The sequence below is a fragment of the Falco naumanni genome, chromosome 11, assembly GCF_017639655.2.
Source record: "Falco naumanni isolate bFalNau1 chromosome 11, bFalNau1.pat, whole genome shotgun sequence".
NCBI classification, from domain to species: domain Eukaryota; kingdom Metazoa; phylum Chordata; class Aves; order Falconiformes; family Falconidae; genus Falco; species Falco naumanni.
In genome coordinates this window covers 5551395-5562911 of record NC_054064.1, presented here as the reverse complement: position 1 = coordinate 5562911, position 11517 = coordinate 5551395, and the positions used below count along the sequence as shown (strand labels likewise).

Below are 11517 nucleotides of genomic sequence, written 5' to 3'. Positions count from 1 at the left end.
TACTCAAATGGAACAATCAGATGCCCACCAGCTATTCTTAAATGTCACTTTGAATTTATTATGCAGTTCATTTCAAGTGTGAAGCAGAACTGGTAAGTGAATGACTAATACTAGGTTTAGGCAGTCAAGAGAATGGAAACATTTATGTAAATATTAGCAAAAAAGTGACCAGGGAAAAAGATCTTTGTTACAAATATTTGCAAAAGAAATTCTGCTTTTTCCCTCCTTTTTTCACGTTGTATTAATATATCCAGATAATCACTATTCTTGCAGCTACATTTTAAAATACTAAAAAAATTTTAACCCCTTAATCTTAGAAGAGAGAATTTTGTTGCAGTACAGTTGTGTCAGGATACTGATTTTATTTTGATCTCTACTTCAAACAGCTGACTGCCTTTCAGAATCATTCCTTTGGCACAGGTAACATTAAATCTGTACTACCCTGTTTAAAATAATTCACAATTATGCTTGACAACAAAGCACAAGATGGGTAACATTAAATTTTATTGTACAAAACTGACAAGATATGGCATTCCTTAGAATTAAAAAAAATAATAAATCAAAACAGAACTAATGTCCCTGGAACAATTTTGTAAATGGAACAATTAATACACAACCTTTAGTCCAGCAATGACATTTACCTGCAAGACCATCTTTAGACATGACAGGTATAGTTAAAAAAATATTCCATCAGTTCAAGCAATAGTTTAACTTTCCATGAAATAAGTATTTCTATAAACACTTTACGTTCAGTCAAAACAAATGCTTTTGAATTTTCTTACCTTAAGAGATATAAAACAACCAGACAGGTTTGGGAATCATCAGAGAAGTCTACCCCATGGGAAAGTCTAGGTTTTGTATTCCATTTGAAAATGTTTGTTTTTACAAAAATAAGTAATACCAATGCAGCATTTTCTAACCAAATATTTCTAGCAAACAGATCTTGCTTCTGTGATGTTTTATTCATCAGTGCAGCACAAGCCTTTTGAGTTTTCTATTTGATACCTCAATTTCTGTGTCAAATTCAGAATTTGAATATAGACCCAGGGAAAGGTTTTAATTGGTTTTACTCATAAAACCTACCCTTTATTGCACAGGATTTACAAAAGATCAAAACTATGCAAGGTCTCCACTCTGCTTCTCAGCAAAAACATCAAATAAATGTTGAACAGTTTTCCCTTTATCCCAGTGGAAGGGTTTTTTTCTTGGAATTCTTTGTATAAACACTAAATAAAAAAGGGAACTAGATAACTGCATGTTAAATTCCAGTTCAGCTGGAAATAGCCTTTAAACAACAGTGCTACAAAGAACTGCACTACTTGCATTTCTGAAGAAAAAACCATCAAAACTAAGAAATTATCAGGGAAGCTCATAAACAATTGTGCCAAGAGAGCACAAGACTATCTTTGCTATGGCCTAAGCTTTACAAAAAGTGCTTCTCTGCAGGACGCAGTCACTGCGATAAACTTCTGAGATGGTCCCAGGGCGTAAGTTATCCTAGACACCCGCACACACACTAGTACTTATTACACTGTGCTTTCTATGAAGAGATTATGCTTCAGTACTTTACATTTTCCATTCTCTCTCTTCCTCCAGAAGAAGAAAAACCTTCTATGCAAGATAAAAATAATTTTGAATAATTAGTCATGTATTAAAGACCTAGTTTTGAAGTATTTATTTAACATCTAGTCATATAAAATAAAGTGTAAAAGTATGAAGGTATCAGAACGTGGCTTTCAGCAAGGCAGTTTGGGAAGTAAGAATTCAACATAAAACAAGAATTATTTTTTTTTCCCTTTTGAAAAGGGTCACATCAGAATGAATGAAAAACACCGAAGAATTTCACTTCAAGCCTGCACTCCTGCCTTTTGTCCTTTCCCCAAGAGGAGAGACCACTGGAAGAATCCTCCAGGGTTTCAGTTGTGTTGTTCTTTGTGCTCTTGTATTGGGTCTGGCTGGAACTATGTGCTGCCCTCCTTGGATGGCAGGGGTGGCTGAGGCTGCTGCAGTGGCTGTGTGCCTGTGGCTGTTTTGATAGAGTTCAGGGTTTTGCTAAACCAAGAGTTTTTGGCAGCTTGGATTTCGTTCATAAGGGCTCCTCTCTGGTGCTCCAGCTCCTAAGAAAGCAGAATAGTCAGAATTGATCAAATGACAATTAATTAACTAACAAAAAAGCATATTCAAACTCAGTCCCTGCAATCTAGCACTTTCCCTGTGACCTCGCAGGCACTGGGGAGAGAAAATAGGTTGAAATTGCAGAAACAGCAGAAGATATTTAGATATACAAATAATAGTCTCTTTTCTTTCTTTCTTTTTTTTTTTTTTTTCTTTTTTAAAGAGAGAAAATTGTTCTGGAACTTCACAGATACACAGCGTTACAGGTATATGGCTCCCTTTTTGAACAATTTTTTGCACGACTCAGAACTCTTCTGGACTGAGCATGAGGTTAAGGAGACTGCCCTACTGCTGTACTTCGGTTCCACATACCTGAATTTTGCACTTGGCTTCCACAAGCTGCAGTTTGGTCTGTGCAAGTTCCAGCTCCATCTCTCTCAGCTGCTTCTTCAGCGCATCCTTTTCATCATCTATTTCTATGCCTTTGTTCTCCATGCTTACAGCAGGCAGCTTCAGTGCCCCCTCCTTACTGAAAATCTCACTGCAGTGTTTGCAGGCCATCACTTTACCCTGAAATACCCAGAAAGCTCATTTTTAATCCACGTCACAGGAGTCGCTATACTTCCTGGAAGAGCCATTGTTATGTTAGACTGCCTTTCAAGTCAGTAATCTTGAACTATCTAGCACTGCAATTTTCATATGGGGCACGAAAAGAATTTGAGAATTTCATGAACAATTTCCAGGGTATATTAACCAATATAAAAATTCTTAAAATCTACTTAGCGTGCTCTGTCTAAACACAGAGACTTTGCTCCTAGATTAGAATCAAGCCCTCTTGCTACCAAAGTGTTGTAATATTTTACAGTGTTTATGCCAGCACAATTCAGAAGAGTGAATTATACTGCAGAGACTTTTCATCTTCCATAAAAGCACTTGACCAAATTAATAGAGATTGTGATATTTTAAAGAATGCCAGGTAGCTTTTCCGTATTTCCAGAAGCAAGGAAGCAGCCTGTGCTCACTGCAAGGGCTGATGCTGTCCTGTTGGTGCCTGCTCAGCATCGTACAGGATGGCCCTTTTTGGCCACAGTGCCCGACACACGGCGCTAAGGTTCTCATGCTGCCTGGAGAGGTGAACCAGTTACTTACAGCTGAAAATATAACACAGCTGGCCTGGCTCGCACAAACTAAGATGGGGTATTGAGCTACTTCAGCAGATTACAGAAATATCAATCCTAAAATTATTTTTTTAATCAATGACATTAAAAAGTCACTAAAAAGCAACAGATCTGGTTCAGCTTGAGTACTAAAGAAAACTAGAAGCTACAGCAGAGGGAAAACAATTCTGCCTACTCAGGAGTGACCAAGCTGAGGGACGGAATTACTGCCTGATGAGGAATCATTTAGTGTGCCTGTTCCTGGTAAGGGCATTTAGAGAAGGCAGAGGAACTGCTATGGAAATTCTGAGGATGGCCCAAGCTGTGCCAATTAATTAAGCCGACTCTGCTTACATTATGGAAACCCAAATATTAACATTGTCCCATTCAGGCAATTCTGACCCCTCACGGTGCACACTGGAGAAGCAACATGTTTTCTCTTCTAGAGAGGCTATTCCCCCTCCCCCATGTAATTAAAACATCCAAGTAAATACTGTCTCGCTACATTTTTTGCCAAAAGTATACATTTCAATAGGAAAAAGAAAAGCCAAGTACTATATCCACTTCAGTTTGAGTGCGATGCAAGGAACCGTGAAAGGAAATGAGCCCTTTCATTGTTTTCACCTGATGAAACATGCATGTGGGACTGTCAAGTGTAGCTGGGTGCACACCGCTGCTGTCACGTTAAACTTCAGCTCACATTTTGTTCTGCAGCCCTGGCATTTAGCAGTGCTTGCCTTAGAAACATCCCCTATGTAGAGGCATCGCTCTCACCTTCACAACTTCCAGTTCATCTTTACTGGCTGCTTGTTGTTTTTCCAGCCTGGTACTCAGCTGGGAACAAATCTGGAGCAGAGAAAGCAGTTTCTTAGCTTATGTTAGCTATACTCAAATATAACCTTTGCTTTTTAACAATTTTTGTTAGAGCCAACATTTCTTAAAATTCTGCCTCACTCAGGATTATGCACCCACATAACATATCAGCAACAAATGCACTGCTGCTGATAATGAGACCGAAAAATGGCAGCATTCAGTACAGAACCCGAACACAGAGACCGGAATGTTTTATGGATGCATTGGTTTATCATGTTTATACTACATTATGTCACAAAGTAAAGAAGCATTCACCCTACAGTACTAAAATTAGCTACAGACAGGTTATACCTGATTCCCTAAATTAGGAGACTTAGGAAAACCACAAAAAGATTTATGACAAATTACAATGCTTGCTCTCTGAAAGCCTGAAATACAACATCTCTTATTTAAAGGATGACATCTGCAACTCTGAAAACTTAGCTCTCAGAACAGGCTGAAAGAAGAAATACAAGAAAGTGTCTCTAGAATGGTACCTGTTTGTACTCTGCAATAATGGCTGTGGTTTTCTTGATCTCAGATTCTGCCTTCTCTAGCTGCTTCCTGAAGACTTCCTTCAGCTAGGCAGTGAGGGAGAGAAGTTACACAGTACACTGAAAGAAGTTCTCAAAACGCATCACCAGATTGTTCTCTCAAAGCCTTGCTGTGTTTGCAACGGTTCTACGCCTTCTTCCCAAACGCCAGTTCTTCAGAAAAGTGTCTGATTTATTCACTATACTAATACTTACTATATTCAGTTATAGCCAAAAAGTCTATGCTGCGGTGCAGCGTATGCCTGCTTAGAGAATTCTCCTGGAGGGTAAATCTCTTCCTCCGCATTAAATGGTGGCACAGCGTGGTCCACAGAATGCAAAACAAACGCATTACTGTGAAGTGGATTTTACTGATTTTGGTTTAGTTTTTCTGCACACTGTCAGAGCAGGTTTGGGCAGGCAGATTATTTGGTTTTTTGGAGAGGGAACAGGAAGAAGAATCTCAGCACTATCATTTTCATCTCCCTAACAGAAGAAAAAAAATAATATCTGTTTTGGTCTGTGGTGCTGCGTTAAAATACAGCTAACTCATTCCTCCACCGTTCAGAACCACTAAGTTTTGAGAGCCCTTTCACTAGGAAAAACGCCTCCATTGCTTGTTTACACCCAATAGAGAACTTGCCCTCCTCCATTTTAGACACACACAATTACCGTTTGATTGTTGTAGTCACTGCTGTCAAACGGCAAAAATAAAACCTGGGGTATCACTTTTGAAACATACCTTCACGTGTGCCAGTATTCAGCATGTCAGATACATATGATTAACAAACTAAGACTGAACATTTTGCAAACAAGCAGGAGGCCAGGTCTGGTCAGCACAATCCTCCCAACCCTCAGCCCTGTGCTGCTGTTGGTCCTAGCTTCAGGCAGGAACGCTCACAGCTTGACTGCAGTGAACCAGCAGCTGAATCCAGAATGGCCTCTTATTAAGACAATTCCTCCAGCTCCTTGTTTAGATAATTGAAAGAGGTCTGATCATGTCTCCTTAGTTGTGATTGCTCACCACCAGTGAAAATTAATATTACAATACTGGGAAGAGGATAAGGTGTAGAAAACTGAACATTCAGAGCTCAAGTAAAGGAAAACACTGAAAAACATACTTAAAAAAAAATTTACCCCAGCACTGTAAATTTGTAATTGCAACTGCATTTTGAAGTCAAAATCCTTGCTGCAACTGCAACATACTCATGCTCTTCTGCATATCCTTTTGTGTACATTTCCTTGCTAAAAGTTGCTAAAGTTGGAGAATGCCTTACCTGAGCAGTTTCCTCTTCCTGCTTCCGTTTCTCTTCCTCAGTCTCCACTAGCTTCTGTTTGGTCAAGAGAAGTTCCTTGTTCAAGACATCTGCTTTGTCTTCAGCCTAGAATTAGAAACGCTGCTGTAAATCAGATGTTATCTGTGCCAAAGCAAACGTGTTGGTCTACACATCTCAGAAATTCTGCAGATTCAGGTTCTAGCATTGCCTTTTCCTGCCCTCTGATGGCTCACCTAACATGTTTTAGATGGAATTCCCTCTTCAAGAAGCCGTTTATCTGGGTTACTTCACTGTGTTTCAACAACTGTGCAAAAGGACCCTTTTGCCAAATGTTCACTGACACCCAGATGGCAGGCAAGTATAGATGCTACGTCCTAATACAAACCGAATACAACGATGTATAGAATACTTTTGTTGGGAACAATATTAATCTAAGCGAGAGCAGCATGATTTAGCTCCTGTGGAACTTCACATAACTCATTGGATTTTCGTATCAGCAAGCGGGGAAACCAGGCAGTGCACAAAACATTGGGTGCCTGCACTGTGCCCTACATGGTGCCCACGCAAAGGCAAGTATAAGAGAGACAAACAGGACCCCAGATAAAACGGTTTATCAGTGCAAATAAGTATTACCTGGAGAAAGCTGATACTGTGTGAGTGCTGGAGAGTATGAATTTTCTCCTTTCTCTGAAGGGCCAAGCTTATGGTGAAACATACTGGGACTGCTCTGCTTTTGTGAGCACTATCCTCACCGATCAGCGGGAGAGAAATGTGTTTCTCAGTGTCTGGATATATTCTGTTGACCTCCCCAGCTGGGAGGTACTGCAGCACACCGCTCCTCCTGTTCAGTAACTAGGTGACAGAACAGACAATGCTTGCAGTCGAATAATACTTAGTTTGCTGAAAACACAAGAGGGAAAATGGCACTGGAAACAACACGCAACGGTACAGGACTTGTCTTTCTGTTGCAGTTTGGTGTTCCACCACTGCTGGTGGTATCAGCTGATCTAGCTGCTATAGTGTTAATTATTAATGAGAGTGTTAGTGGCGATTGTGGCTAGCAGAAGAAGCTCTACCAGGGGCCACGACTGAAAAGGCGGACTGAAGATTCCTGCATTGCTTAGTGTGTCTATGGCTGTACAGGAGAAAGGAAAACAAGCAGCGAAAGAACAGAAAATTGGTAAGATTGGCATCTTCGAACAGAAGAACTCTGGGATTACAAGGATATTTTTGATGAAAGATCTGTTTAAGATATGCTTTGAAGGAACTACAAATCTTTCCTCCTTTTCTGTGTTCATTCCAGGTTCTCCAAACACCTGCAGTGGTGTACAGTATCACTTGTCCTTGCAGATGAGGAGTGCAGCAGCACAAAGCTTTTCTTTCAGGTGGGGTGTGGGAAAACTTCATGGAGCCACTCTCATCTACAGAAAGACCGCTAAAATGCAGGAGAGGAAGGAATGGGACTGGCAAAGGGGTGTGCTTGGCAGCCTTGAGAAAAAGCAGGCACGGGCAGCAGCGGGCATACAGCTGCTTTATGCACAGCCATACCCAGGAGGACTGTGCGCCTCAGCGCGCTGCTTTCGGCCTCAGCACGAGCCTGCCCACTCCATCACCCAACGCGCATCTCTGCCTGCGTTTGCTCACTAAGACAGCTTGGATTTTTACAGTCACGTGGATCCAAATCAGCAGAGCCTACCTGTCAAGGATCTGCCTAAACAGAAATACAAATTGCACAACGGCGGTCATTGATGTTTACAATTTTGAGGTTAGATAAAGAAAGCCAAATAACTACAGGAAATCAAATTGAGAGGCCCTTGCAGGAAAGGATTTTACATTATGAAAGGCACTACAGCCCTCACTGAGCAAGGGACTAATCACAGGCTGTGGTGGAGTATGGCCCTCCTGTATTTAGTACCTTAGTAAGAGCTCTTACAGCACGTATCAGTACTGCATAAACCACTCCAGAAACAGGAGGGTTGAACGGGTAGTTCTCTTCAGCTCTGAGATAAAGGGCTCTGGATGCAGCTGCCCTCCAAATTCCAGTCTTCACAGGAAACAAAAGCAGTTATCAACAAACACCCAGGAGCCCTTCTAATTTTTGGTGCCATGTCACTTTGTTACCTGAATTTTGCTGGCTGCACTAAAACTGCTGTGAAAAACAGATCCACGTAAGGTGGCAAGACGTTCTGCAAGACAACTTCCCTTGAAATTAGCCTTTTGAGGAGTATGTGGTGCTTTTTTCAAGTAAATGGTTGTACTTTGGTATCTACCTAAAGGTTATGGCTTACATTTTCTAAAACAATCCATAAGAGAGAAGGCACGGTCAGCGTTGGCAAGACACCGCCGTGAATGCCTACAGTTGCACGCATGTGGAAATCCAGCCTTCTGCCTGCAACCAGCAGTGAGGTTGTCAAGAAAATAATGGCACATATAATTATACTTTTCATGTTGTGTTCATGCTTTCACTTGAGCACAGAGCAGGGCTCCTAAAATCGGTGTTGCCAAGCCTGAGCTGGGTCCCGTCTGTGTTAGCATTACCTGGTCCAGGTCATTCCGTAAGGCAATTTTGCTTGTTACAAGCTCATGGGCAAGGTCATCGTTCTCCTGCTCCAGCCGCATGCTTGCTTCTTGGAGCCTGCGGTTTTCCCTCTGCAGGAAGAAAGGAAGAACCAGAAAAAGAAGTTAATCCTTATCAATATTAAAGAGCAATAAGCGAGTATATTGTGTGTGTAAAACACCGAGAAGGCAGGAGTGCACATTAAGACAGGACTGCTGCTCTGGGAAACAACAGTGAATTAAGCCAGCAGTGCAAATGCAGCTATTCCACTTACATCCCAATGGTTATGTTTGTGTCGCATTAGTGACACACTGATTGTAGGGTTTCTCTGTCCAATGTAAACACAGTCCTCTCCACAAAAGCACTTAGTTTCTGCTTGCCCATCATCAAAAGAAGTCAGGCAGATAAAATCTAACCCAGAAGCAGTGAACAGGGACCAATTAAAAGATACTCATAATAAATAATGTTTTCAATTGAAAGCAGAAAGCTGTCCTGCTCCATTTTACATAATTTTGTCTGCAGGAATCCATAAAAACAGTCCATTTTGTAAATGACGTAGTGCCAACTTCCCATCTTCTGTGGGACCGCTAAAGACCAGCATTTAGCTCATATAATCCTTATCGCCATTTGTGCGCTTTCTGCGTAACTTGTGCCAGTGACAACAGCGTGTGTTTTCCAGGATAACTGCTGAGAAAAAGTGCCAGGTGGAGAGGGGACCTCACACCCCAAGCACAGGCCCAGAACCCGCTTGGCAGGCGGCGTGCCGCAACGTGAAATGCACAACTTCGAGACTGCAGGCCCTGGTCCTCGGTGCGCTGCCCTGCCTTACCCACTCCGCACCGGCAGAAATGACTACGGAGAGCACTAACTAGAGAAGGGGAGTACACCCGAGAAGAATGTACAGTAGTAATTCGTGTTTTTTCAAAATCGGTTTCAGTGACTGTTCTTCTAGGGCTGAGAAACAGAATCACATTCAAAAGATGGCTGCGGGTCAGTGGACTTCCAGGAGTCCACATCAAACACACATCTTCAGAAGAACACAGCCAAGTGGGACAGATAGAGGTGCCCTCCTCCAACGGATTTTAAGAGAGTAAACAACGTGCTGGCCTTCAGTCGCACGCTGACTGTGTCTCTTTCATACCAAAAGAGACTGCAAAGGGAATCTGTGCACTATGGAAACTGAAGGAAAAATGGAAACGCGTAGGTGGAGGAACAATAACCTACATGCTGACATTTCAAAATGGACCTGTGCTCACTTGAAAGGTAAGTTATGTTCTCCAAGACAAAACCGAAAAAGTGAACATATGTCAGTGCTTAAGACAGCAGAAAAATCTCCAAGAGTTGTTCAGCAAATGCCTTCCTGCAAAACGTGATTTCTTTGCATAAGCACATTATTCACCTGCCTTCACTTCCTCCTGCTCGCCAGCTACACTCAGAGATCTTTCCAAACTCACCACCATGAAACTGCAATTTTCATTTCACTTGCAAGAAGATTTTGCATGCTTTGCTTAAACAAAAAAGGCCAACTACCGCTCTAAGAGGATGCTAAAAAAGGTCTCTTCTGTGTGGAGCTTCCTCTGTGGCAGGAACCAGAACCTCTACAAATACACTCTTCTTAATGTGACCCTATTGTGCAACTAGACTGTGCACTGCCCTGTACAGGAAAGTAAGTTTGTTTCCTTTCCAAAAGACTGTATTTTAAATAACTTGTTTTGTTACCAAAACTGCAAGTAAAATACTTCTGTTTTAACACAGTTAAAATAACCACTGCTAAAAGATGCGTAACTTTGGGGATCTTTTTTTTATTTTAATTGCACTGTATTCTGTTTGGGACAAGGAATTTTTAAAAGTAAAATTCTTCTGTAGGGATAATACAAAGCGTAAAATCAAACTGCAGTCTTTAATAACAATAGTAATTAAAAATGCTCTAATGTGCCTCTACTTCTGTATTTTGTTCAGGCGATCTTGGAAATGTTGATTTTTATAGACACAGATCTGCCCGTGAGCAGCTGTCAGAAAGTGAATTGAGTTCACCTAAAAACCGGGACAAGATCAGCTGCAGCATTAATATCCCTTTTCATGGGGATGTTGCTTGGAGGGAGAAATCAGCAAATTCTTAAGACTTCCCACAAAATAACCCAGAAAGAATTTTGCTTTAACATTTTTGCTATGCTTTTGCCAAAAGCTTCGGTGTCCGCAAAGCAAGCTGCACAACGTGAAGTTTGAAGTTCCTGCTTTGCATTCGCAGACAAGTGGGTAAGCAAGCTACGTGGCTGGAAATGCGTTATCCTCCTCTTAAACTAGAATGTACATGGCATGTTGTTAGAAAGTAAAGATCTCTTACCTTGGGCATCCAGTCAATAGCTAAGAGATGTTTTTATCTCATTCACCATACTTTTAATTTCCAGCTGAAAGTCTCTTACAGGGGCACCTTTACTCTTCCTCCACACAGGGCAGTATGTGCGATCAGATGGTTTGTCTTTTCCAGCTCCTCCCCCCAGATCTAGCCGTGAAACATTGCCTCCTTCCTCAGGAGGAAACTCTTAATCTGCTTAAGTCTAAATAAAACCTAACGGTACACAGTAAAGACAAAAATAGCAAATAGTGCTTTTCATGTGTAGCGACCTGTTTTCAATGGCTCTGAAGTATTTGTGGGGTTTTATAAAATACCGTTTGCAAGGGCATGAAGTTCAGCAGATGGAGCTGGCTCGTTACAGCAGGACTCACATCACAGACAGCATTTTGTAACCCGGCATAAGCCAACCAGTCAGACCTGCTGGTTGTCCTTGGTGTAAACAGACAGCTTCCTGCCTTTCCTCTACACACCACTAACAATTTACTGACTATGACAACAATTTCCTTCTCTTCGGCATCGCGCAGTTTCTACAATCAGTAAAATAAGAGATTCCTCTTTCCCAAATGCCTGCCTCCCAGTTACAAAAGGCAGCTGGTGAACTCTGGTTAGCTTTTAAAAGGAGGATACCGCATTTCCACAAGGGACAAACACCGCTGATACATACAAACAC

General features: G+C 41.5%; 1 protein-coding gene across 8 annotated transcripts in view; it reads right to left on the bottom strand.

Annotated features, from left to right (window-relative positions):
- Nucleotides 1-487: 487 nt before the first annotated feature.
- The window catches only part of RABGAP1L (RAB GTPase activating protein 1 like), a 270618-nt gene continuing 259588 nt past the window's right edge, over nt 488-11517 (bottom strand). For all 8 annotated transcript variants that reach the window (XM_040610551.1, XM_040610552.1, XM_040610550.1 and 5 more), the window contains 6 exons: nt 8473-8583; nt 5935-6039; nt 4622-4705; nt 4047-4118; nt 2488-2685; nt 488-2117 (listed from right to left, as the gene is read on the bottom strand). In XM_040610551.1, coding sequence (XP_040466485.1) covers nt 1962-2117; nt 2488-2685; nt 4047-4118; nt 4622-4705; nt 5935-6039; nt 8473-8583 — 726 coding nt within the window. In that variant the 3' untranslated portion in view covers nt 488-1961. The remainder of the gene's footprint in view (nt 2118-2487; nt 2686-4046; nt 4119-4621; nt 4706-5934; nt 6040-8472; nt 8584-11517) is intronic.